Genomic DNA, 23127 nt, shown 5'->3' with positions numbered 1-23127 from the left:
CACCGCCTGCGCGCCTCTGCTCCCTTTGGCGCGCGCCGGTTCGTCCCGCCCACCCCTGAGGTGATCTTGTCTCCTATTGGTCGATCGGGCAGCGCCCCGCGTCGTGCGCTGCTATTGGTTCGCCTTCCTGTCAATCACGCTGCCGCGCTGAGGCGGCGCGCCCTTCCATTGGCTCCTCCTCGCGCGGTGTCCCCGCCCCTTCGCTCCTATTGGTGGAGCGCGGCCCCGCCCCGGCACGTGAGCTCCCGCCATGCCCCGCAAGCTCCCGTTCAGCGCCAAGCGGAAAAAGCAGCAGCTCCGGGACCGGCGGGAGCGGAAACGGGGCGGTGAGGGGGGGGCTGCGAGCCCCGGGAGTGAGGGCTGGGATCCCCGGGACGGCGGGAGAAAGATCCCCGGGAATGAGGGTCGGGACTCCCGGAATATGGGCAGAGATATCCCCGGGAATGAGGGCCGGGACCCCCGGAGTATGGGCAGAGAGATCCCCGGGAGTGAGGGCCGGGACCCCCGGAATATGGGCAGAGAGATCCCCGGGAGTGAGGGCTGGGACCCCCGGAATATGGGCAGAGAGATCCCCGGGAATGAGGGCCAGGACACCCGGAACATGGGCAGAGAGATTCCCGGGAGTGAGGGCCGGGACCCCCGGAGTATGGGCAGAGAGATCCCCGGGAATGAGGGCCGGGACCCCCGGAACATGGGCAGAGAGATCCCCGGGAATGGGGAGAAAAAAGCCCTCGCGGGATGGGGATAAGAACCCCCGGGATGGTGACAGGGGCCGGGCTGGGACCCTTGGGATGGGACCTTCGGGAAGGGACCGGGCCCTCCCTGACCCCCATCCCCGGTGGCCGCAGATGCCCCGGCCGGGCCGGCCTCGGGCCCCGGCAGCCGCAGCGGGAGCCGCGAGCGAGGCGGCGATGGCCCCCCCGGAGACCCCCCCGCTGAGCCCCCGGGGCCCCCCCGGCGCCACGACCCCGGCAGGTACCGAGGGGGGGCCGGGAGGTGGGGAGGGGGCGGGAGCTGAGGGGGGAATTAGTGGGGAGGGGGGGAAAACGAGCGGATTCTGGCTGGAAATGGAATTGGGGAAGAGCCCGGAGTGGATTTAGGCTGGGATTGGGAATGGGAGGAAACCTGGAGTGGATTTAGGCTGGGATTGGGACGGGGAGGAAACCTGGAGTGGATTTAGGCTGGAATTGGGGAGGGGAGGAAACCTGGAGTGGATTTAGGCTGGAATTGGGACGGGGAGGAAACCTGGAGTGGATTTAGGCTGGAATTGGGAATGGGAGGAAACCTGGACTGGATTTAGGCTGGAATTGGGACAGGGAGGAAACCTGAACTGGATTTAGGCTGGGATTAGAAGCAAGGGAAAGCCTGACTGGATTTAGGCTGGAATAGGGAGCAGGGGAAAGCCCGGACTGGATTTCGGCTGGAGTCAGGAGCGGGGCAAAGCCCGGACTGGATTTAGGCTGGAGTCTGGGATGGGCGCAAACCTGGACCGGACTCAGCGCAGGATTTGGAGTGGGGGAAATTGGATTTTGCCTGGAACCGGGGAAAACCCGGCTTGGATTCCTGCTGGAATGCCGACCAAGGGAAAACCCGGCCTGGATCCTGGGTCTCCGTGCCCAGAGGGGAGGTCCGGCCGTGGGTGGGTGACCCCGGGGGGGTCCGGCCGTGGGTGGGTGGGTGGGTGACCCCGGGGGGGGTCCGGCCGTGGGTGGGTGGGTGACCCTGGGGGGGTCCGGCCCGGTGACCCCGGGGTCCCCCCAGGTTCCGGCTGCAGCTGGGGGGGGCCCCGGGCCGAGGCCCTGGAGCGGCGCCGGCGCCGGGCCCAGGAGGAGCTGCTGGAGCCGCTGCCCGAGAGCGCCCTGGAGCTGGACCCCGACAGCATCTACGGCCCCGGTGAGGGGGAGCGGCCACCGGGGGCGGGGAATGGCCACTGGGAGGGGGGAGTGGCCACTGGGAGGGGATATGGGCACTGGGAGGGGGCAAATGGCCACTGGGAGGGAGAATGGCCGCTGGGAGGGTGGAATGGCCACTGGGAGCAGGGAATGGCCACTGGGAGGGGGAGAACGGCCACTGGGAGGGGATATGGGCACTGGGAAGGGGAATGGCCACTGGGAGGGGGAGAATGGCCACTGGGAGGGGATATGGGCACTGGGAAGGGGAATGGCCACTGGGAGGGGGGAAACGGCCACTGGGAGGGTGGAAATAGCCACTGAGAAAGAGGAATGGCTACTGGAAGGAGGGGATGGCCACTGGGAGGAGGGAATGGCCACTGGGAGCAGGGAATGGCCCCTGGGAGGGGGAATGGCCACTGGGAGGGTGGGAATGGCCACTGGGAGCAGGGAATGGCCATTGGGAGGGTGGGAATGGCCACTGGAAGGGGATATGGCCCTAAAGATGGCCGAAGTGGCCACTGGAAGAGGCCGAGGGCCTTTGGGTCGGGTGACGGCTCCGAGGAAGGGGCTGAGTGGCCACTGGAAGGGGCTGAGTGACCACTGGAAGGGCTCGAGTGACCCCAGGGAGGGACAGAACCCCTGGGGTGCCACAACCCCCCCCGGAGGGTGGCCCAGTGACCCCGAGTGACCCCGAGTGGCCCCGTGGCCACTGTCCCCAGGGCTGGACTTCCCCCGGCGGCCTCCCTGGAGCTTCGGGATGAGCCCCGAGGAGCTGCGGGCGCGGGAGGAGGCGGCGTTCAGCCACTTCCTGCGGGGCCTGGGCCAGCCCGGGGACCCCGGGGCCAGCGGGGCCAGCGGGGCCAGCGGGGAGCTGGCCCCCTTCGAGCACAACCTGGAGGTGAGAGGGGCTGGGGGGGTCCGAGGGGGGTTTGGGGTCACTGGGGATGGGGAGGGGGGGTTTGGGGTTATTGGGGGCAGCGAGGGGGACATGGGAGGGGTCTGAGGGGGGTTTGGGGACACTGGGGACGTGGGAGAGGGATATGGGGATGTGGGAGGGGGGTTTGGGGTCACTGGGGATGGGGAGGGGGATGTGAGAGGGGTCTGAGGGGGATTTGGGGTTATTGGGGGCAGCGAGGGGGACATGGGAGGGGTTAAGGGGGGTCTGGGGTCACTGGGGATGGGGAGGGGGGGTTTGGGGTTATTGGGGGCAGGGAGAGGGACATGGGAGGGGTCTGAGGGGGGTTTGGGGTCACTGGGGACGTGGGAGGGGTCTGAGGGGCGCGGTGTGGGGTGGGGGTGGCACAGAGGGGCTCCCCCGGCTCAGGGGTGCTGTCCCTGCTGTCCCTCTGCCCCTCTGTCCCCCTGTCCCTCTGTCCCTCTGTCCCCCTGTCCCCCTGTCCCTCTGTCCCTCTGTCCCCTCTGTCCCTCTGTCCCTCTGTCCCCCTGTCCCTCTGTCCCTCTGTCCCTCTGTCCCCCTGTCCCCCTGTCCCTCTGTCCCCCTGTCCCTCTGTCCCCTCTGTCCCTCTGTCCCCCTGTCCCTCTGTCCCTCTGTCCCCCTGTCCCTCTGTCCCTCTGTCCCTCTGTCCCCCTGTCCCTCTGTCCCCTCTGTCCCTCTGTCCCCCTGTCCCCCTGTCCCTCTGTTCCCTCTGTCCCTCTGTCCCCCTGTCCCTCTGTCCCTCTGTCCCTCTGTCCCCCCTGTCCCTCTGTCCCTCTGTCCCTCTGTCCCCCCTGTCCCCCTGTCCCTCTGTCCCTCTGTCCCCCTGTCCGTCTGTCCCCCTGTCCCTCTGTCCCCCTGTCCCTCTGTCCCTCTGTCCCCCTGTCCCTCTGTCCCCCTGTCCCCCTGTCCCTCTGTCCCCCTGTCCCCCTGTCCCCCTGTCCCCCTGTCCGTGTGTCCGTCTGTCCCCAGACATGGCGGCAGCTCTGGCGGGTGCTGGACATGTCCGACATCGTGCTGCTCATCGCCGACGCCCGGCACCCGGTCAGCGCCGCGCCTGGGGGGGGGGGGGGGCCCGCGGGCCCTGACCCCCCCTCGGGGCCACTGGGACCCCTCCCGGGCCCCAGGGTGGGGGTCCTTGGGTGCCATCCCCCCCTGACCCATCCCGAGTCCCCAGGGTGGGGGTCCTTGGGTGCCATCCCCCCCGACCCTTCCCAAATCCCCAGGGTGGGGGTCCTTGGGTGCCCCCCTGACCCATCCCGAGTCCCCAGGGTGGGGGTCCCATCCCCATGTGCCCCCTGACCCTTCCTGTGGCCCCAGGGTGGGGGTCCCTGGGTGCCCCCCTGACCCTTCCCAAGTCCCCAGGGTGGGGGTCCCATCCCCAGGGTGGGGGTCCCATCCCTGGGTGCCCCCCTGACCCTTCCCAAATCCCCAGGGTGGGGGTCCCATCCCCAGGGTGGGGGTCCCCGTGTGCCCCCCTCACCCATCCCCGTGTGCCCCCCTGACCCATCCCGAGTCCCCAGGGTGGGGGTCCCATCCCCAGGGTGGGGGTCCCATCCCCAGGGTGGGGGTCCCATCCCCAGGGTGGGGGTCCTTGGGTGCCATCCCCCCTGACCCATCCCGAGTCCCCAGGGTGGGGGTCCCATCCCCGTGACCCTCTCCCCGTGCCCCCCCAGGCGCTGAGCGTGCCCCCCGCCCTGGCCGGCCACGTGACGCGGGAGTTGGGCAAGGGGCTGGTGCTGGTCCTCAACAAGGTGGACCTGACCCCGCCCGCGGTGGCCGTGGCCTGGAGCCACCTGCTGAGGGGCCGCTTCGCCCCCGCCCGCGTGGTGCCCTTCAGCTCGGCCCCCGCGCCGCCCGCGCCCCCCGAGCTGGGTACCGCCCGCGGGGGGGTCCTGGGGGGGGTTTGGGGGTGGGCTGGGGTCCTGGGAGGGCGGCACGAGGGGGTTTTGGGGTCCTGGGGGGGGTTTGGGGGTGGGCTGGGGTCCTGGGGGGGCGGCACGAGGGGGTTTTGGGGTCCTGGGGTGGGTTTGGGGTGGTACTGGGGGGGTTTGGGGTGATACTGGGGGGGGTTTGGGGTGGGTTTGGGGTCCTGGGCGGGGTTTGGGGTGGTACTGGGGGGGGTTTGGGGTGGGGTTTGGGGTCCTGGGGGGGGTTTGGGGGTGGGTCAGGGTCCTGGGAGGGCAGCACGAGGGGGTTTTGGGGTCCTGGGGGGGTTTGGGGGGTGGGCTGGGGTTCTGGGGGGGTGACACGAGGGGGTTTTGGGGTCCTGGGGGGGGTTTGGGGTGATACTGGGGGGGGTTTGGGGTGGGTTTGGGGTCCTGGGCGGGGTTTGGGGTGGTACTGGGGGGGTTTGGGGTGGGGTTTGGGGTCCTGGGGGGGGTTTGGGGGTGGGCCGGGGTCCTGGGAGGGCGGCACGAGGGGGTTTTGGGGTCCTGGGGTGGGTTTGGGGTGGTACTGGGGGGGTTTGGGGTGATACTGGGGGGGGTTTGGGGTGGGTTTGGGGTCCTGGGCGGGGTTTGGGGTGGTACTGGGGGGGTTTGGGGTGGGGTTTGGGGTCCTGGGGGGGGTTTGGGGGTGGGCCGGGGTCCTGGGAGGGCGGCACGAGGGGGTTTTGGGGTCCTGGGGGGGGGTTGGGGTGATACTGGGGGGGTTTGGGGTGGGTTTGGGGTCCTGGGCGGGGTTTGGGGTGGTACTGGGGGGGTTTGGGGTGGGGTTTGGCGTCCTGGGGGGGGTTTGGGGGGCAGGCCGGGGTCCTGGGGGGGCGGCACGAAGGGGTTTTGGGGTCCTGGGGGGGGTTTGGGGGGTGGGCTGGGGTCCTGGGAGGGCGGCACGAGGGGGTTTTGGGGTCCCTAGGGGGGGTTTGGGGGGTGGGCTGGGGTCCTGGGAGGGCGGCACGAGGGGGTTTTGGGGTCCTGGGGTGGGTTTGGGGTGGTACTGGGGGGGTTTGGGGTGATACTGGGGGGGGGTTTGGGGTGGGTTTGGGGGGTTTGGGGTGGGGTTTGGGGTCCTGGGGGGGGGTTTGGGGGGTGGGCCGGGGTCCTGGGGGGGTGGCACGAGGGGGTTTTGGGGTCCTGGGGTGGGTTTGGGGTGGTACTGGGGGGGTTTGGGGTGATACTGGGGGGTTTTGGAGTGATACTGGGGGGTTTTGGGGTCCTGGGGGGGGTTTGGGGGGTGGGCTGGGGTCCTGGGAGGGCGGCACGAGGGGGTTTTGGGGTCCTGGGGGGGGTTTGGGGGGCGGGCCGGGGTCCTGGGGGGGCGGCACGAGGGGGTTTTGGGGTCCTGGGGTGGGTTTGGGGTGGTACTGGGGGGGTTTGGGGTGATACTGGGGGGGGTTTGGGGTGGGTTTGGGGTCCTGGGCGGGGTTTGGGGTGGTACTGGGGGGGTTTGGGGTGGGGTTTGGGGTCCTGGGGGGGGTTTGGGGGTGGGCCGGGGTCCTGGGAGGGCGGCACGAGGGGGTTTTGGGGTCCTGGGGGGGGGGTTGGGGTGATACTGGGGGGGTTTGGGGTGGGTTTGGGGTCCTGGGCGGGGTTTGGGGTGGTACTGGGGGGGTTTGGGGTGGGGTTTGGCGTCCTGGGGGGGGTTTGGGGGGCAGGCCGGGGTCCTGGGGGGGCGGCACGAGGGGGTTTTGGGGTCCTGGGGGGGGCGTTGGGGGGCGGGCCGGGGTCCTGGCGGGGCGGCACGAGGGGGTTTTGGGGTCCTGGGGGGGGTTTGGGGGTGGGCTGGGGTCCTGGGAGGGCGGCACGAGGGGGTTTTGGGGTCCTGGGGGGGGTTTGGGGGTGGGCTGGGGTCCTGGGGGGGCGGCACGAGGGGGTTTTGGGGTCCTGGGGGGGGTTTGGGGTGGGGTTTGGGGTCCTGGGAGGGGTTTGGGGTGGTATTGGGGGGGTTTGGGGTGATACTGGGGGGGGGTTTGGGGTGGTACTGGGGGGTTTGGGGTGGGGTTTGGGGTCCTGGGGGGGGTTTGGGGGGTGGGCCGGGGTCCTGGGGGGGTGGCACGAGGGGGTTTTGGGGTCCTGGGGTGGGTTTGGGGTGGTACTGGGGGGGTTTGGGGTGATACTGGGGGGTTTTGGAGTGATACTGGGGGGTTTTGGGGTCCTGGGGGGGGTTTGGGGGGCGGGCCGGGGTCCTGGGAGGGCGGCACGAGGGGGTTTTGGGGTCCTGGGGGGGGTTTGGGGGGTGGGCTGGGGTCCTGGGAGGGCGGCACGAGGGGGTTTTGGGGTCCTGGGAGGGGTTTGGGGGTGGGCTGGGGGGGTTTGGGGTGGGGTTTGGGGTCCTGGGCGGGGTTTGGGGTGGTACTGGGGGGGTTTGGGGTGGGGTTTGGGGTCCTGGGGGGGGTTTGGGGGGTGGGCCGGGGTCCTGGGGGGGCGGCACGAGGGGGTTTTGGGGTCCTGGGGGGGGTTTGGGGGTGGGTCGGGGTCCTGAGAGGGAGGCACGAGGGGGTTTTGGGGTCCTGGGGGGGTTTGGGGTGATACTGGGGGGTTTTGGGGTGATACTGGGGGGTTTTGGGGTCCTGGGGGGGGGATTGGGGGGCGGGCCGGGGTCCTGGGGGGGCGGCACGAGGGGGTTTTGGGGTCCTGGGGTGGGTTTGGGGTGGTACTGGGGGGGTTTGGGGGGGCATTGGGGGGGTTGGGGTGGGTTTGGGGTGGTACTGGAGGGGTTTGGGGTGGCACTGGGGAGGTTTGGGGTGGGTTTTGGAGTCCTGGATGGGTTTGGGGTGACACTGGGGGGGTTTGGGGTGGGTTTTGAGGGGGTTTGGAGTGGTACTGGGGGGGTTTGGAGTGGCATTGGGGGGTTTGGGGTGGTTTGGGGTGGCACTGGGGGGGTTTGGGGGTGGTACTGGGGCGGTTTGGGGTGGGTTTTGGGGTCCTGGGGGGGTTTGGGGTGGTACTGGGGGGGGTTGGGGTGGGTTTGGGGTGGCACTGGGGTGGTTTGGGGTGGCACTGGGGGGGTTTGGGGTGGGTTTTGGGGTCCTGGGGGGGTTTGGGGTGGTACTGGGGGGGGTTGGGGTGGGTTTGGGGTGATACTGGGGGGTTTGGGGTGGGTTTTTGGGGTGACCCTGGGGGTGTTTTTAGGCTGATCCTGGGGGTGTTTTTGGGGTGACCCAGGGGGGGTTTTTGGGGGTGACCCAGGGGGGGTTTTTGGGGTGCTGAGTCCCCGCGTGCCCCCAGGGCTGCAGAAGAAGCCGAAGCCGCGGGGCGGGCGCTGGGGCCGGGCCGTGGGGCCGCGGCTGCTGCTCGAGGCCTGCGAGGACATCGTGGGGGGGGCCGGTGCGTGGGGAGGGGGCTCGGGGGGCTCTGGGGTGTGGGGAGGGGGCTCGGGGGACACCCAGGGGGGCGCTGGGGGTGGGGAGGGGGCTGGGGGGCACCCAGGGGGGCTCTGGGAGTGGGGAGGGGACTCAGGGGGTTGGGGAGGGGGCTCGGGGGGCACCCAGGGGGGATCTGGGGGTGGGGAGGGGGCTTGGGGGCACCTGGGGGGCTCCAGAGGGTGGGGAGGGGGCTGGGGAGCACCCAGGGGGGCTCGGGGGGTGGGGAGGGGGCTTGGGGGGCTCTGGGGTGTGGGGAGGGGGCTCTGGGGGCACCCAGGGGGGCTCTGAGGGTGGGGAGGAGGCTCAGGGGTCACTTAGGGAATGGGGAGGGGGCTCAGGGGGCACCCAGGGGGCTGGGGGACACCCAGGGGGCTCAGGGATTGGGGAGGGGGCTCAGGGGTCACCCACGGGGCTCAGGGGGCACTCAGGGAATGGGGAGGGGACTCTGGGGGCACCCAGGGGTTGGGGAGGGGGCTGGGGGGGCACCCAGGGGGTTCTGGGGGGCTCTGGGGTTGGGGAGGGGGCTGGGGGGCACTCAGGGGGGCTCTGGGGGTGGGGAGGGGGCTCAGGTCACTCAGGGGTTGGGGAGGGGGCTCAGGGGTCACCCAGGGGGTGCCCAGGGGGCTCAGGGGTCACTCAGGGGGTGGGGAGGGGGCTCAGGGGGTGGGGGAGGGGGCTCAGGGGTCACTCAGGGGTTGGGGAGGGGGCTCAGGGGTCACTCAGGGGGTGGGGGAGGGGTCCGTCGGCGCCCCCTGAGCGCCCCGCGCTGGCCGCAGTGGACCTGAGCAGCTGGCGGGCGCGGCTGGAGCGGGCGGAGCGGCGGGGGGAGGGGCAGCAGCAGCAGCAGGAGGAGGAGGAGGAGGAGGAGGAGGAGCCCCCGGGCGGGGCCGAGGCCGAGGAGGAAGATGAGGAGGATGAGGAGGGGGCCGCGGGCGCCCCCCCCCGGCAGTGGCAGCGCTACCGGCACGGCGTGCTCACCCTGGGCTGCGTCGGTGAGGGGCGCGGCCAAGGGGGCGGGGCGGGGCGGGGCAGTGGGGGCGGGGCAGCGGGGGCAGGGTGGGGGCGGGGCTTCCTTAGGGCGGGGCCTCCTTGGGGTGGGGCTTCACACCAAGGTGGGGCTGATAAGGGGCGTGGCCAGGTGGGGAAGGAGGTGGGGCCTGTTCTGGGTGGGCGTGGCTTGGTGTGGGTGTGTCCTGGTGGGTGTGGCCTACCCCCAAGTGGGCGTGGCTTGGTGTGGGTGTGTCCCCAGGTGGGCGTGGCCTATCAAAGGTGGGTGTGGCTTGGTGTGGGCATGGCCTATCCCGGGTGGGTGTGGCTTAGGGTGGGTGTGGCTTGGTGTGGGCGTGTCCTGGGTGGGTGTGGCCTATTCCCAGTGGGTGTGACTAGGTGTGGGTGTGTCCTGGGTGGGCGTGGCCCACTGTGGGTGTGTCCCAGGTGGGTGTGGCCTATCCCCGGTGGCCATGTCTCACCGTGGGTGTGTCCCAGGTGGGCGTGGCCTACCCTGGGTGGGCGTGGTTTAGTGTGGGTGTGTCCCGGGTGGGTGTGGCTTGGTGTGGCTGTGGCCCATCCAGAGTGGGTGTATGCTGGGTGGGCGTGGCCTATTCCAAGTGGGCGTGGTTTGTTGTGGGTGTGTCCCAGGTGGGTGTGGCCTATCCCTGGTGGCCATGTCTCACTGTGGGTGTGTCCCAGGTGGGCGTGGCTTGGTGTGGGTGCGGCCCATCCAGAGTGGGCGTGGCTTGTTTTGGGTGTGTCCTGGGTGGGCGTGGCCCACTGTGGGTGTGACCCCGGGTGGGTGTGGCCTATCCCCGGTGGGCGTGGCTCGCCGTGGGCGTGGCTTGGTGTGGGTGTGCCCCAGGTGGGCGTGGCTTATCCCTGGTGGGCGTGGCTTAGTGCTGGATCTGTCCCCGGTGGGCGTGGCCCAGCCAGAGTGGGCGTGGTTTAGTGTGGGTGTGTCCGGGTGGGCGTGTCCCGGGTGGGTGTGGCCTATCCCCGGTGGGCGTGGCTCGCCGTGGGCGTGTCCCGTGTGGGCGTGGCCTATCCCAGGTGGGTGTGGCCTATCCCCGGTGGGCGTGGCTCGCCGTGGGCGTGTCCCGTGTGGGCGTGGCCTATCCCAGGTGGGTGTGGCCTATCCCAGGTGGGCGTGGCTCGCTGTGGGCATGTCCCTGGTGGGCGTGGCCTATCCCCGGTGGGCGTGGCTCGCCGTGGGCGTGTCCCGTGTGGGCGTGGCCTATCCCAGGTGGGTGTGGCCTATCCCCGGTGGGCGTGGCTCGCTGTGGGCATGTCCCGGGTGGGTGTGGCCTATCCCCGGTGGGCGTGGCTCGCCGTGGGCGTGTCCTGGGTGGGCGTGGCTATCCCGGGTGGGCGCGGCCTCACCGCGGTGTTGCCCCGCCCCCCCCAGGGCTGCCGAACGCGGGGAAGTCGTCGGTGCTGAACGCGCTGCTGGGCCGCCCCGCGGTGGGCGTGTCCCGCGCCCCCGGCCGCACCCGCTACTTCCAGACGCATTTCCTGGCGCGCTCCGTGCGCCTCTGCGACTGCCCCGGCCTCGTCTTCCCGTCCCGCGCGCCGCCCGAGCTCCAGGTGAGAGCCGCACCTGGGCACCTGGGAGCCGCAGGGGGCACCTGGGAGCCACACCTGGGTGCTTGGGAGCCACACCTGGGCACCTGGGAGCCGCAGGGGGCAGCTGGGAGCCACACCTGGGTACCTGAGAGCCACACCTGGGCACCTGGGAGCCACACCTGGGTACCTGAGAGCCGCACCTGGGCACCTGGGAGCCACACCTGGGTACCTGAGAGCCACACCTGGGCACCTGAGAGCCACACCTGGGCACCTGGGAGCCACAGGGGGCAGCTGGGAGCCACACCTGGGTACCTGAGAGCCACACCTGGGTACCTGGGAGCCACACCTGGGTACCTGAGAGCCACATCTGGGCACCTGAGAGCCACACCTGGGCACCTGGGAGCCACACCTGGGTACCTGGGAGCCGCAGGGGGCAGCTGGGAGCCACACCTGGGCACCTGGGAGCCGCAGGGGGCACCTGGGAGCCACACCTGGGTACCTGAGAGCCACACCTGGGCACCTGGGAGCCCCACCTGGGCACCTGGGAGCCACACCTGGGCACCTGAGAGCCACACCTGGGCACCTGGGAGCCGCAGGGGGCACCTGGGAGCCACACCTGGGTGCTTGGGAGCCACACCTGGGCACCTGGGAGCCGCAGGGGGCAGCTGGGAGCCACACCTGGGTACCTGAGAGCCACACCTGGGCACCTGGGAGCCGCAGGGGGCAGCTGGGAGCCACACCTGGGCACCTGAGAGCCACACCTGGGCAGCTGGGAGCCGCAGGGGGCAGCTGGGAGCCACACCTGGGCACCTGAGAGCCACACCTGGGCACCTGGGAGCCGCAGGGGGCAGCTGGGAGCCACACCTGGGTGCTTGGGAGCCACACCTGGGCACCTGAGAGCCACACCTGGGCACCTGGGAGCCGCAGGGGGCAGCTGGGAGCCACACCTGGGTACCTGAGAGCCACACCTGGGTACCTGAGAGCCACACCTGGGCACCTGGGAGCCGCAGGGGGCAGCTGGGAGCCACACCTGGGCACCTGGGAGCCGCAGGGGGCACCTGGGAGCCACACCTGGGCACCTGGGAGCCACACCTGGGTGCCTGGGAGCCACACCTGGGCACCTGGGAGCCGCAGGGGGCACCTGGGAGCCACACCTGGGTACCTGGGAGCCACACCTGGGTACCTGAGAGCCACACCTGGGTACCTGAGAGCCCCAATGGGCACCTGGGAGCCACACCTGGGTACCTGAGAGCCACACCTGGGTACCTGAGAGCCACACCTGGGTACCTGAGAGCCATACCTGGACGCCTGGGAGCCACAGGGGCACCTGGGAGCCACACCTGGGTGCTTGGGAGCCACATCTGGGCGCCTGGGAGCCACACCTGGGCACCTGAGAGCCACATCTGGGTACCTGGGAGCCCCAGTGGGCACCTGGGAGCCCCAGGGGTACCTGAGAGAGCCCCAGGGGTACCTGAGAGCCACACCCAGCCTCAGAGCTATGGGTCCTGGCAGGGCTGTACCTGACCCCATTTCCCCCTCTCCCAGGTCCTGGCAGGGCTGTACCTGACCCCGTTTCTCTCTCTCCCAGGTCCTGGCAGGGCTGTACCTGACCCCATTTCTCTCTCTCCCAGGTCCTGGCAGGGCTGTACCTGACCCCGTTTCTCTCTCTCCCAGGTCCTGGCAGGGCTGTACCTGACCCCATTTCTCTCTCTCCCAGGTCCTGGCAGGGCTGTACCCCATCTCATTTCTCTCCCATTTCTCCCCCCAGGTCCTGGCAGGGGTGTACCTGACCCCGTTTCTCTCTCTCCCAGGTCCTGGCAGGGCTGTACCCCATCTCATTTCTCCCCCGTTTCTCTCTCTCCCAGGTCCTGGCAGGGGTGTACCCCATCTCATTTCTCCCCCATTTCTCCCGCCAGGTCCTGGCAGGGCTGTACCCCATCTCATTTCTCCCCCCAGGTCCTGGCAGGGCTGTACCTGACCCCGTTTCTCTCTCTCCCAGGTCCTGGCAGGGCTGTACCCCATCTCATTTCTCCCCCATTTCTCTCCCCGCAGGTCCTGGCAGGGGTGTACCTGACCCCGTTTCTCTCTCTCCCAGGTCCTGGCAGGGCTGTACCTGACCCCATTTCTCTCTCTCCCAGGTCCTGGCAGGGCTGTACCCCATCTCATTTCTCCCCCATTTCTCTCCCCCCAGGTCCTGGCAGGGGTGTACCTGACCCCGTTTCTCTCTCTCCCAGGTCCTGGCAGGGCTGTACCCCATCTCATTTCTCCCCCATTTCTCCCGCCAGGTCCTGGCAGGGCTGTACCCCATCTCATTTCTCTCCCATTTCTCCCCCCAGGTCCTGGCAGGGGTGTACCTGACCCCGTTTCTCTCTCTCCCAGGTCCTGGCAGGGCTGTACCCCATCTCATTTCTCCCCCGTTTCTCTCTCTCCCAGGTCCTGGCAGGGCTGTACCTGAACCCATTTCTCCCCCCAGGTCCTGGCAGGGCTGTACCTGACCCCATTTCTCTTTCTCCCAGGTCCTGGCAGGGCTGTACCTGACCCCATTTCTCTCTCTCCCAGGTCCTGGCAGGGCTGTACCCCATCTCATTTCTCCCCCATTTCTCCCGCCAGGTCCTGGCAGGGCTGTACCCCATCTCATTTCTCCCCCATTTCTCTCCCCCCAGGTCCTGGCAGGGGTGTACCCCATCGCCCAGCTGCAGGACCCCTACTCTGCCGTGGGCTTCCTGGGCTCGCGCCTGGCCCTGCCCCCGCTGCTGCAGCTGCGGCCCCCGAGCGGCCCCGGCTGGACGGCCTGGGAGCTCTGCGAAGGTGGGCACCCCAAATCCATCCCAAAAAACGCCTTTTGGGGCCTTTCCGGGGCCTTTCCGGGGGCTTTGGGGCCTTTTCGGGGCCTTTGGGGCTTTTGGGGGCTTTGGGGCTTCTTTGGGGCCTTTTCGGGGCCTTTTTGGGGCCTTTTGGGCCTTTGGGGCTTTTGGGGGCTTTGGGGCCTCTTTGGGGCCTTTTGGGCCTTTGGGGCCTTTTTGGGGCCTTTTTGGCCTTTTTGGGCCTTTTCGGGGCCTTTGTGGGGCCTCTTTGGGGCCTTTTTGGGGCTTTTAGGGCCTTTTTGGGGTCTTTTTGGGGCCCTTCCTGGGGCCTTTTTGGGGTCTTTGGGGCCTTTGGGGCCTTTTTGGGGCCTTTGGGCCCTTTTTGGGGTCTTTGGGGCCTTTTCGAGGCCTTTTTGGGGCCTTTTTGGGGCCTTTAGGGGCCTCTTTGGAGCCTTTTCTGGGCCTTCGGGGCCTTTTGGGGCCTTTCAGGTCTTTTTGGGGCCTTTTTGGGGCTTTTGGGGCCTTTTTAGGCCTTTTTGGGGCCTCTTTGGGCCTTTTCGGGGCGTTTCTTTTCGGGGCTGTTTAGGGGGGGTTTGGGGTGTTCAGGGGGATTTTGGGGCTGTTCAGGGGGATTTTGGGGCTGTTCAGGGCGATTTTGGGGGTGTTCAGGGGGATTTTGGGGCTGTTCAGGGCGATTTTTGGGGGTGTTCAGAGCGATTTTGGGGCCGTTCAGGGCGGTTTTGGCACATTTGGGGTGGCGGGGCACATTCCCGGGGTTCCTTTCCGGCCTCCTGGCCCATTTTTGGGGCGATTCACGGCGATTTTGGGGCTGCCTCGGGGCCGTTTCCGGGGCTGCCCCCACTGGGGGGGGATTTTTTCGGGCCGTTCCCGAGATTTCCCCAACGCTGAAATCCCTTCGGTCCCGCCCGTTTCTCCCGGAATTTTGGGGCATTTTGGGGGTTTTCCCTCGCCCCCCCCACCAGCCTGGGCAGAGAAGAGGGGCTACAAGACGGCGCGGGCGGCTCGCAACGACGTGGCCAGGGCGGCCAACGGGATCCTGCGGCTGGCGGCCGAGGGGCGGCTGCGCCTCTGCATGACCCCCCCGGGCTACAGCGCCCACAAAGGTACCCAGAAACCCCCCCAAAAAAAACTCCCCAAAAAAAACCAAAAAAAAAACCCGAAAACAAACCCTAAAAAACAAAAAAAAAAAACGAAAAAAAAACACCAAAACAAAAAAAACACAAAAAACCCCCAAAAAACCTCAAAAAACCACTGAAAAAAGCCCCCCCAAAAAAACCCCAAACCCCCCAAAAAAATCTAAAAATCCCCCAAAAAAATCCCCAAAAAAAAACGCCCCAAAAAAACCCAAAACCCCCCCCCAAAAAAAACCAAAAACCCCCCCAAAAAAACAAAAGAAACAAAAAAAAAACCCCAAAGAACAAAAAAAAAACCAACAAAGAAATCCCCAAAAAAAACCCCCAAAAAACTCCCCTAAAAAACCCCCAAAGAAACCAAAAAAAAACCCCAAAACATCCAAAAAAAACTCCTCAAACCCTCCAAAAAACCTAAAAATCCCCAAAAAAACCCCCCAAAAACCCTCAAACCCCCCCTGAAAAAAACCCAAAACCCCCCCCAAAACAACCCCAAAAAAGCCCCCCAAAACCCCCAAAAAAACCCCAAAAACCCCCCAAAGCAACCCCCAAAAAAAACCCCAAAAAACCCCAAAAAAATCCCCAAAAAAACCCCCAACCCCCCCCAAAAAAAACCAAAAATCCCCCAAAACGACGCCAAAAAAGCCCCCAAAAAACCCCAAAAAATCCCAAAAACCCCCAAAAGCCCCCAAAAACCCCAACCCCCCCGATTTGGGCTCCTTTGGGGGATTTGGGCGAGTTCCGGGCGTTTTGGGGCACCCTGGGAGCTGCCGGGTTTGTCCTGGGGGAGCTTTTGGGGCTTTTTTGGGGTCTGGCTCCATCCTGGGGGGAATTTTGGGGGATCCTGGGTCTGTTTCGGGGGGGGGTTGGGGGTTTTGGGGTCATTTCTGGGGGGTTTGGGTCATTTCTGGGGGGTTTGGGTCATTTCTTTGGGGGTTTTGGGTCATTTCTGGGGGATTTTAGACCATTTCTTTGGGGCTTTCTGGGTCATTTTTTTGGGGGGTTTCTGGGTTATTTCTGGGGGTTTTGGGGTCATTTTTGGGGGTTTTAGGTCATTTCTGGGGGTTTTAGGTCATTTCTTTGGGTGTTTTTGGGTCATTTCTGGGGGATTTTAGACCATTTCTTTGGGGCTTTCTGGGTCATATTTTTGGGGTTTTGGGTCATTTCTGGGGGGTTTTGGGTCATTCCTTTGGGGCTTTCTGGGTCATTTTTTTGGAGGTTTCTGGTTATTTCTGGGGGTTTTGGGGTCATTTTTGGGCGTTTTAGGTCATTTCTTTGGGTGCTTCTGGGTCATTTCTGGGGGTTTTGGGTCATTTCGGGGGGTTTTGGGTCATTTTTTTGGGGCTTTCTGGGTCATTTCTGGGGGTTTTAGGTCATTTCTGGGGGGTTTTAGGTCATTTCTGGGAGGGTTTCTGGGTCATTTTTTTGGGAGTTTGGGGTCATTTCTGGGGGGCTTTAGGTCATTTCTGGGGAGTTTTGGGTCATTTCTTGGAGGTTTCTGGGTCATTTCCGGGGGTTTTGGGTCATTTCTGGGGGGTTTTGGGTAATTTCTGGGGGTTTTGGGTCATTTCGGGGGGTTTTGGGTCATTTCTGGGGGTTTTCGGTCATTTCTGGGAGGATTTAGGTCATTTCTGGGGGGTTTGGGGTCATTTCTGGGGGTTTTAGGTCATTTCTTTGGGTGTTTCTGGGTCATTTCTGGGGGGTTTTGGGTCATTTCTGGGGGGTTTCAGGTCACTCCTTGGGGTCTGCCCCCCCCTGTCCCGGGGGTGCCCCCCACCCGCTGACCCCTCCCCACATCCCCTCCCCTCCCCTCCCCCCAGAGCAGTGGGAGCAGCACCCCGAGACCGCGGCCATGGCGGCGCTGACGGGGGGAGGGGCGGCCCCCCCGGCCCCCCCCGGGGACGGCTCCAGCTCCGAGGAGGAGGAAGAGGAGGAGGAAGAGGAGGAGGGGGAGGGGTCAGACCAGGCCACGCCCCCTCCCAGCCCCGCCCCCAACCCCTTCGCCTTGCTGGGGGAGGGCGAGTGCTAAGCCCCCGCCCCCTGCGGGGGGAGCGGCCAATGGGAGCGCCGGGATTGTCGCGCGACCATATATGGAATAAAGGCAGGTTTATTTCCGCAGAGCTGATTGGCCGAGGGCGGCGGCCAATCACGGCGCGGCGCCTGGGGGAGTGATGTCATTGTGAGGCCACGCCCCCTTTTCGGTAGCCACGCCCTCGTTTCCTTATTTGGGTGTGGCCACACCTGCCAACATCATTTGCATTTTAGCCACGCCCATTCCACCTTCTTTAAAATTTGCGCTGCCCCTTTAAGGCCCCGCCCACATCTCCTTATTTGGGTCTGGCCCCTTTAAACCCCGCCCACATCTCCTTATTTGGGTCTGGCCCCTTTAAACCCCGCCCACATCTCCTTATTTGGGTCTGGCCCCTTTAAACCCCGCCCACATCTCCTTATTTGGGTTGGCCCCACCCATCCCCTTTAAGCCCCTCCCACATCTCCTTATTTGGGTTGGCCCCTCCCAACCCCTCTAAGCCCCGCCCACATCTCTATATTTGGGTCTGGCCCCTTTAAATCCCCACCCACATCTCCTTATTTGGGGTTGGTCACACCCATCCCCTTTAAGCCCCTCCCACATCTCCTTATTTGGGTTTGGCCCCTTTAAGCCCCGCCCACATCGCCTTATTTGGGTCCGGCCCCACCCATTCCATTTAAGCCCCGCCCGTCGCTGACCTGTGGGCGTGTCCTGGCGAGGTGGGCGTGGCTCAGCTGGGCGTGGCTCGGGTGGGCGTGGCTCAGCTGGGCGTGGCTCAGGTGGGCGTGGCTCAGGTGGGCGTGGCTCCGTTGGGCACAGGTAGCGCCGGCGGCGGCCGCAGCGGAGGCAGCGAAGGACGAGGCGGGGCTGGCCATGCCCTGGGGTGGGGCAGGGGGGCGGGGTCAGGCTCGGACACGCCCAAAACGCGCCCCAAAAATGCCCCAAAATGCCCCAAAAGTGCCCCAAAATGCCCCAAAAACCCTCGAGATCCACGCCCTAAAACCCCCTTGGAATCCCCCAAAAACCCTCCCAAAATCCCCCAAAAATCCACCAAAATTCCCCAAAAACCCCCCCAAAACCACACCAAATTCCCCCAAATTTCCCCCAAATCCCCCCAAATTTCCCCCAAAATCCCAAATTTCCCCAAAACCCCAAATCCCCCCAATTCCCCTCAAAACCCCAAACCTCCCCAAAACCCCAAATCCTCCCAAATTTCCCCAAAATTCCAAATCCTCCCCGATTCCCCCCAAAACCCCAACCCCCCCTGAAACCCCAAATCCCCAAAATCCCCCCGAATTACCCCTAAAACCCCAAATCCCCCCCAAACCCCCCCAACCCCCCCAAAACCCCAAACCCCCCCAAATCCTCCCAAAACCCCAAACCCCCCAAATCCCCCCGATTCCCCCCAAAACTCCCCAAACCCCGAATTCCCCCAAACCCCCCCCAAACCCCAAATGCCCTCAGATTCCACCCAAAACCCCAAACCCCCCCCAAATCCCCCCAAACCCCCAAATCCCCCCAAATCCCCCCAAAACTCCAAACCCCCCCAAAACCCCAAATCCCCCCAAATCCCCCCCAAAACCCCAAATTGCCCCAAACCCCCCCAAACACCCAAATCCCCCCAAATCCCCAAATCCCCCCCAAAACCCCAAATCCCCCCAAAACCCCAAATCCCCCCAAATCACCCCCAAAACCCCAAACCCCCCCCAAAACCCCAAATCCCCCCGATTCCCCCCAAAACCCCAAACCCCCCCAAAACCCCAAATCCCACTGATTCCCCCCAAAACCCCAAATTGCCCCAAATCCCCCCAAACACCCAAATCCCCCCAAATCCCCAAATCCCCCCGATTCCCCCCAAAACCCCAAACCCCCAAATCCCCAAATCCCCCCGATTCCCCCCAAAACCCCAAACCCTCCCAAAACCCCAAATCCCCCCGATTCCCCCCAAAACCCCAAACCCTCCCAAACCCCAAATCCCACCGATTCCCCCCAAAACCCCAAATTGCCCCAAATCCCCCCAAACACCCAAATCCCCCCAAACACCCAAATCCCCCCCAAAACCCCAAACCCCTCCAAAACCCCAAATCCCCCCGATTCCCCCCAAAACCCCAAATCCCCCCAAATCCCCCCAAACCCCCAAATCCCCCCCAAAACCCCAAACCCCCCAAAACCCCAAATCCCCCCGATTCCCCCCAAAACCCCAAACCCCCCCAAAACCCCAAATCCACCGATTCCCCCCAAAACCTCAAATCCCCCCAAATCCCCCCAAACCCCCCCAGACCCCCCGGACCCCACCCCTGAGGCGGAGGCCGCCCCCCAGCCCGGGCGCCAGGAGGGAGCAGCAGCGGCGGCAGAGGCGGCGTTTGACCGAGGGGGTCCTGGGGAGGGGCAGAAAGGGGCTCGGGACCCCCGAAATCGCCCCCAAGCACCCCAAAATCACCACAAATCACCCCAAAATCACCCCAAATCACCCCCAAGCACCCCAAAATCACCACAAATCACCCCAAAATCACCCCAAATCACCCCCAAGCACCCCAAAATCACCACAAATCACCAAGCACCCCAAAATCACCACAAATCACCCCAAAATCACCACAAATCACCCCAAAATCGCCCCCAAGCACCCAAAATCATCCCCAATTACCCCAAAATCGCCCCCAGTCACCCCAAAATCACCACAAATCACCCCAAAATTGCCCCCAAGCACCCCAAAATCACCCCCAGTCACCCCAAAATCACCCCAAATCACCCCATAATCACCCCAAAATCGCCCCCAAACACCCAAAATCGCCCCCAATCACCCCAAAATCATCCCCAATCACCCCAAAATCGCCCCCAGTCACCCCAAAATCGCCCCCAATCCCCCCCAGATCCCCCGGAACCGCTCAAAGCCCCCCCGAAAGCCTTCGAGTTCCCACAGAATCGCCCCAAAAGCCTTCGAAGTCACCACAAAATCCCCCAAAACCCCACAAAATCCCCCAAAACCCCACAAAATCCCCCTAAACCCCACAAAATCCCCCCAAACCCCACAAAATCCCCCCAAGACCTCACGAAATCCCTGCAAAACCCCACAAAATCGCCCAAAACGCCCCAAACTTTCCCCTAGACCTCCCCAAGCCCCCCCAAAAACCCCACAAAATCACCCCAAAAAACCCCCCAAACTTCCGCCTAGACCTCCCCAAACCCCTTCCAAGTTTCCCCAAAACCCCACAAAATCCCCCAAGACCCCACAAAATCCCCCCTAAATCCCCCCAAACCCCACAAACTTCCCCCTAGACCTCCCCAAACCCCCCTCAAACCCTTCCAAATCTCCCCAAATCCCCCCAAAACCCCCCTTCCCCCCCCCAAACTTCCCCCTAAACCTCTCCAAACCCCCCCAAACCTCTCCAAATCCCCCAAAACCCCACAAAATCCCCCCAAACCCCACAAACTTCCCCTAGACCTCCCCAAACCCCCCAAAACCCTTCCAAATCCCCCCAAAACCCCCCTTCTCCCCCCCCCCAAACTTCCCCCTAAACCTCTCCAAACCCCTCCAAACCTCTCCAAATCCCCCAAAACCCCACAAAATCCCCCCTAAATCCCCCCAAACCCCACAAACTTCCCCCTAGACCTCCCAAACCCCCCAAAACCCCACAAAATCCCCCCCAAACCCCCCCAACCTCCCAAACTTCCCCTAAACCTCTCCAAACCCCCCCAAACCTCTCCAAATCCCCCAAAACCCCACAAAATCCCCCCAAGACCCCACAAAATCCCCCCAAACCCCCCCAAACCCCACAAACTTCCCCCTAGACCTTCCCAAACCCCCTCAAATCCCCCCAAATCCCCCCAAAACCCCCCAAACTTCCCCCTAGACCTCCCCAAACTGCCCCCAAACCCTTCCAAATCCTCCCAAATCCCCCCAAAACCCCCCTTCCCCCCCAAAACTTCCCCCTAAACCTCTCCAAACCCCCCCAAAACCCCACAAAATCCCCCCAAACCCCCCCCCAGAAAATCCCCCCAAATCCCTCCCCCACCCCCCCCCAAACCCCCTAACCCCCCTCCCCCACAACACCCCCCCCTCCCCCTCGCCTTCCCCCCCCACCCCCCCCCCCCCCCCCATGGCCCCCAATTGCCCAAATCCGCCCGAATTGGCCCCAAAAGCACATCCTGAGCACGAGCCGCCGCGCCGCCGCTCTCTGCGTGCTGAGGTAGAACCGGGCCAGGCCGGGGCTCCGCGGCACCGCCCAATGCGCGGCCTGGGCGGGGGACGGACGGGGACACAGCGGCTTTAGGGGGGTGCAGACCCCTCCCCAAATTCCCCCCCGACCCCAAAGACACCCCCCCAACACCCCTCAGGAGCTCTCAGAACCCCCCAAAGCCTCCTCAGGACCCCACGGGCCCTCCCCGAGAACCGGAGCCCCCCTCGGGTCCCCCCCCCCCCCACCCCAAATTCCGTCGCTCCCCTCAGGCCCCCCTCACCTGGAACAGGAAGTTCAGCCGCTGCAGCGCCTCACGGTCCCTCACGGGCGCCGCCATCTTGGGTTTGGCGCCGCCCCTTTTCGTGGGCGCGGCCGGCGGCTCTGATTGGACGGCGCCTCCAAGGGAGGCGCGTCACTTCCGGTGGCGGGAAGCGCGGTGAGGGGAGGGGGGCGGGGCCTCCTCTGGGGACGATTTTGGGGATCCCCCCCCCCCCCAATTTTAGGGACTCCTTTTTGGGATCTCCTTTGGGAACCCCCCCACACTCTTTAGGGACCCCTTTGGGGGCCCCGTTTATGTCCCGGCATCACTTTGGACTCCCTGTGAGGGACCCTCGCAGTGGCCGCGGGTCCGTCCCTGGCCCTGTGTCCATCCCCTGTGTCCATCCTTGTGTCCGTCCCTGTGTCCGTCCCTGTGTCCATCCCTGTGTCCGTCCCTGTGTCCGTCCCTGTGTCCATCCCTGTGTCCATCCCTGTGTCCGTCCCTGTGTCCGTCCCTGTGTCCATCCCTGTGTCCGTCCCTGTGTCCCGTCCCTGTGTCCGTCCCTGTGTCCATCCTTGTGTCCGTCCCTGTGTCCATCCTTGTGTCCGTCCCTGTGTCCGTCCCTGTGTCCATCCCTGTGTCCGTCCCTGTGTCCGTCCCTGTGTCCATCCCTGTGTCCGTCCCTGGCCCTTCTGTGTCCATCCCTGTGTCCATCCCTGTGTCCATCCCTGTGTCCATCCCTGTGTCCATCCGTGTCCCAGTGTCCGTCCCTGGCCCTCTGTCCATCCCTGTGTCCGTCCCTGTGTCCATCCCTGGCCCTGTGTCCCTCCTGTGTCCATCCCGTGTCCATCCCAGTGTCCGTCCCTGTCCCTGTGTCCATCCCTGGCCCTTTGTCCATCCCTGTGTCCATCGTGTCCCTGTGTCCATCCCTGGCCCTGTGTCCATCCCTGTGTCCATCCCTGGCCCTGTGTCCGTCCCTGTGTCCATCCCTGTGTCCATCCCTGTGTCCATCCCTGGCCCTGTGTGCCCCCTGTGTCCGTCCCTGTGTCCGTCCCTGTCCCTTTGTCCATCCCTGTGTCCGTCCCTGGCCCTCCTGTGTCCATTCCTGTCCCTGTGTCCGTCCCTGTCCCTGTGTCCATCCTGTGTCCCCCCGTGTCCATCCCCGTGTCCATCCCTGTGTCCATCCCTGTGTCCATCCCTGTGTCCATCCCTGTGTCCACCCCTGTCCCTGTGTCCACCCGTCCCTGTGTCCATCCCTGGCCCCGTGTCCCTGTGTCCGTCCCGTGTCCCCCCCTGTGTCCCTCTGTCCGTCCCTGGCCCTGTGTCCGTCCCTGTGTCCATCCCTGGCCCCGTGTCCCTCTGTCCGTCCCGTGTCCCTCCGTGTGTCCCCACCCCGAATTCCCGCGTCCCTCCGTGGCCCCGTGTCCCTTCTGTCCCTCCGTGTCCCTCCGTGTGTCCGTCCCGTGTCACCACATCCCGCTGTCCACCCGTGTGTCCACCCGTCTGTCCCTTCCTGTCCCTTCTGTCCCTCCGTGTGTCCACCCGTGTGTCCGTCCCGTGTCATCACATCCCTTCTGTCCCTCCGTCTGTCCCTCCGTGTGTCCACCCGTGTCACCACATCCCGCTGTCCACCCGTGTGTCCGTCCCGTCTGTCCCTCCCGTGTGTCCCTTCCTGTCCCTTCTGTCCCTCCGTGTGTCCGTCCCGTGTGTCCGTCCCGTGTGTCCGTCCCGTGTGTCCGTCCCGTGTCCCTCGGGTGTCCCCACGGCCCCTCCGTGTCCCCACCTCCACCCCGACATTCCGATGTCCCTCCGTGTCCCTCCCGTGTCTGTCCCGTGTCTGTCCCGTGTCTGTCCGTGTCCCTTCTGTCCCTCCGTGTCCCTCCCCACCCCGACATTCCGATGTCCCCTCCGTGTCCCTCCCGTGTCTGTCCCGTGTCTGTCCCGTGTCCCTTCTGTCCCTCCGTGTCCCTGACCCCACCCCGACATTCCGATGTCCCTCCGTGTCCCCGTGTTTGTGTT

The 23127-nt window shown here is 65.4% G+C and overlaps 2 protein-coding genes across 3 annotated transcripts; one reads left to right on the top strand and one right to left on the bottom strand.

The window, feature by feature from the left end:
- Positions 1-237: 237 nt before the first annotated feature.
- GNL1 (G protein nucleolar 1 (putative)) lies at positions 238-16760 on the top strand. Its single transcript, XM_068998652.1, is given in 13 exon segments — positions 238-326; positions 849-975; positions 1762-1777; positions 1779-1893; positions 2612-2790; positions 3799-3870; positions 4503-4701; positions 7995-8093; positions 8908-9123; positions 10530-10708; positions 13351-13495; positions 14475-14615; positions 16463-16760. Coding segments are annotated over 13 exon segments (1773 nt in total). The 5' UTR covers positions 238-250; the 3' UTR covers positions 16672-16760.
- Positions 16732-21350, bottom strand: LOC138100781 (ribonuclease P protein subunit p21-like). 2 transcript variants are annotated; one of them, XM_068998655.1, is made up of 5 exons: positions 21130-21350; positions 20815-20906; positions 18967-19049; positions 17370-17549; positions 16732-16802 (listed from the first exon to the last, which is right to left on the bottom strand). In XM_068998655.1, exons 1-5 carry the CDS (start codon positions 21184-21186, stop codon positions 16789-16791), a joined length of 426 nt encoding a protein of 141 aa, XP_068854756.1. In that variant the 5' UTR covers positions 21187-21350; the 3' UTR covers positions 16732-16788. The 2 variants fall into 2 exon arrangements, with proteins under 2 accessions (XP_068854756.1, XP_068854755.1); XM_068998654.1 differs by having other exon boundaries at positions 16732-16883; positions 21130-21349.
- Positions 21351-23127: the final 1777 nt, after the last annotated feature.

Source organism: Aphelocoma coerulescens, unplaced genomic scaffold (genome assembly GCF_041296385.1).
Source record: "Aphelocoma coerulescens isolate FSJ_1873_10779 unplaced genomic scaffold, UR_Acoe_1.0 HiC_scaffold_140, whole genome shotgun sequence".
NCBI lineage: Eukaryota > Metazoa > Chordata > Aves > Passeriformes > Corvidae > Aphelocoma > Aphelocoma coerulescens.
Note: the sequence above shows the minus strand (reverse complement) of the source record. Positions and strands in the feature narration are given on the sequence as shown.

What these genes read in the sequence shown, in the direction of transcription:
- LOC138100781 (XM_068998654.1), bottom strand. Translation starts at nt 21,186, where the DNA reads ATGGCGGCGCCCGTGAGGGACCGTGAGGCGCTGCAGCGGCTGAACTTC. An exon ending in GGCTGAACTTCCTGTTCCAG is followed by an intron (nt 20,907 to 21,129) that starts GTGAGGGGGGCC and finishes TCCCCCGCCCAG; the next exon opens with GCCGCGCATTGGGCGGTGCC. An exon ending in CGGCGGCTCGTGCTCAGGAT is followed by an intron (nt 19,050 to 20,814) that starts GTGCTTTTGGGG and finishes GCCCCTCCCCAG; the next exon opens with GACCCCCTCGGTCAAACGCC.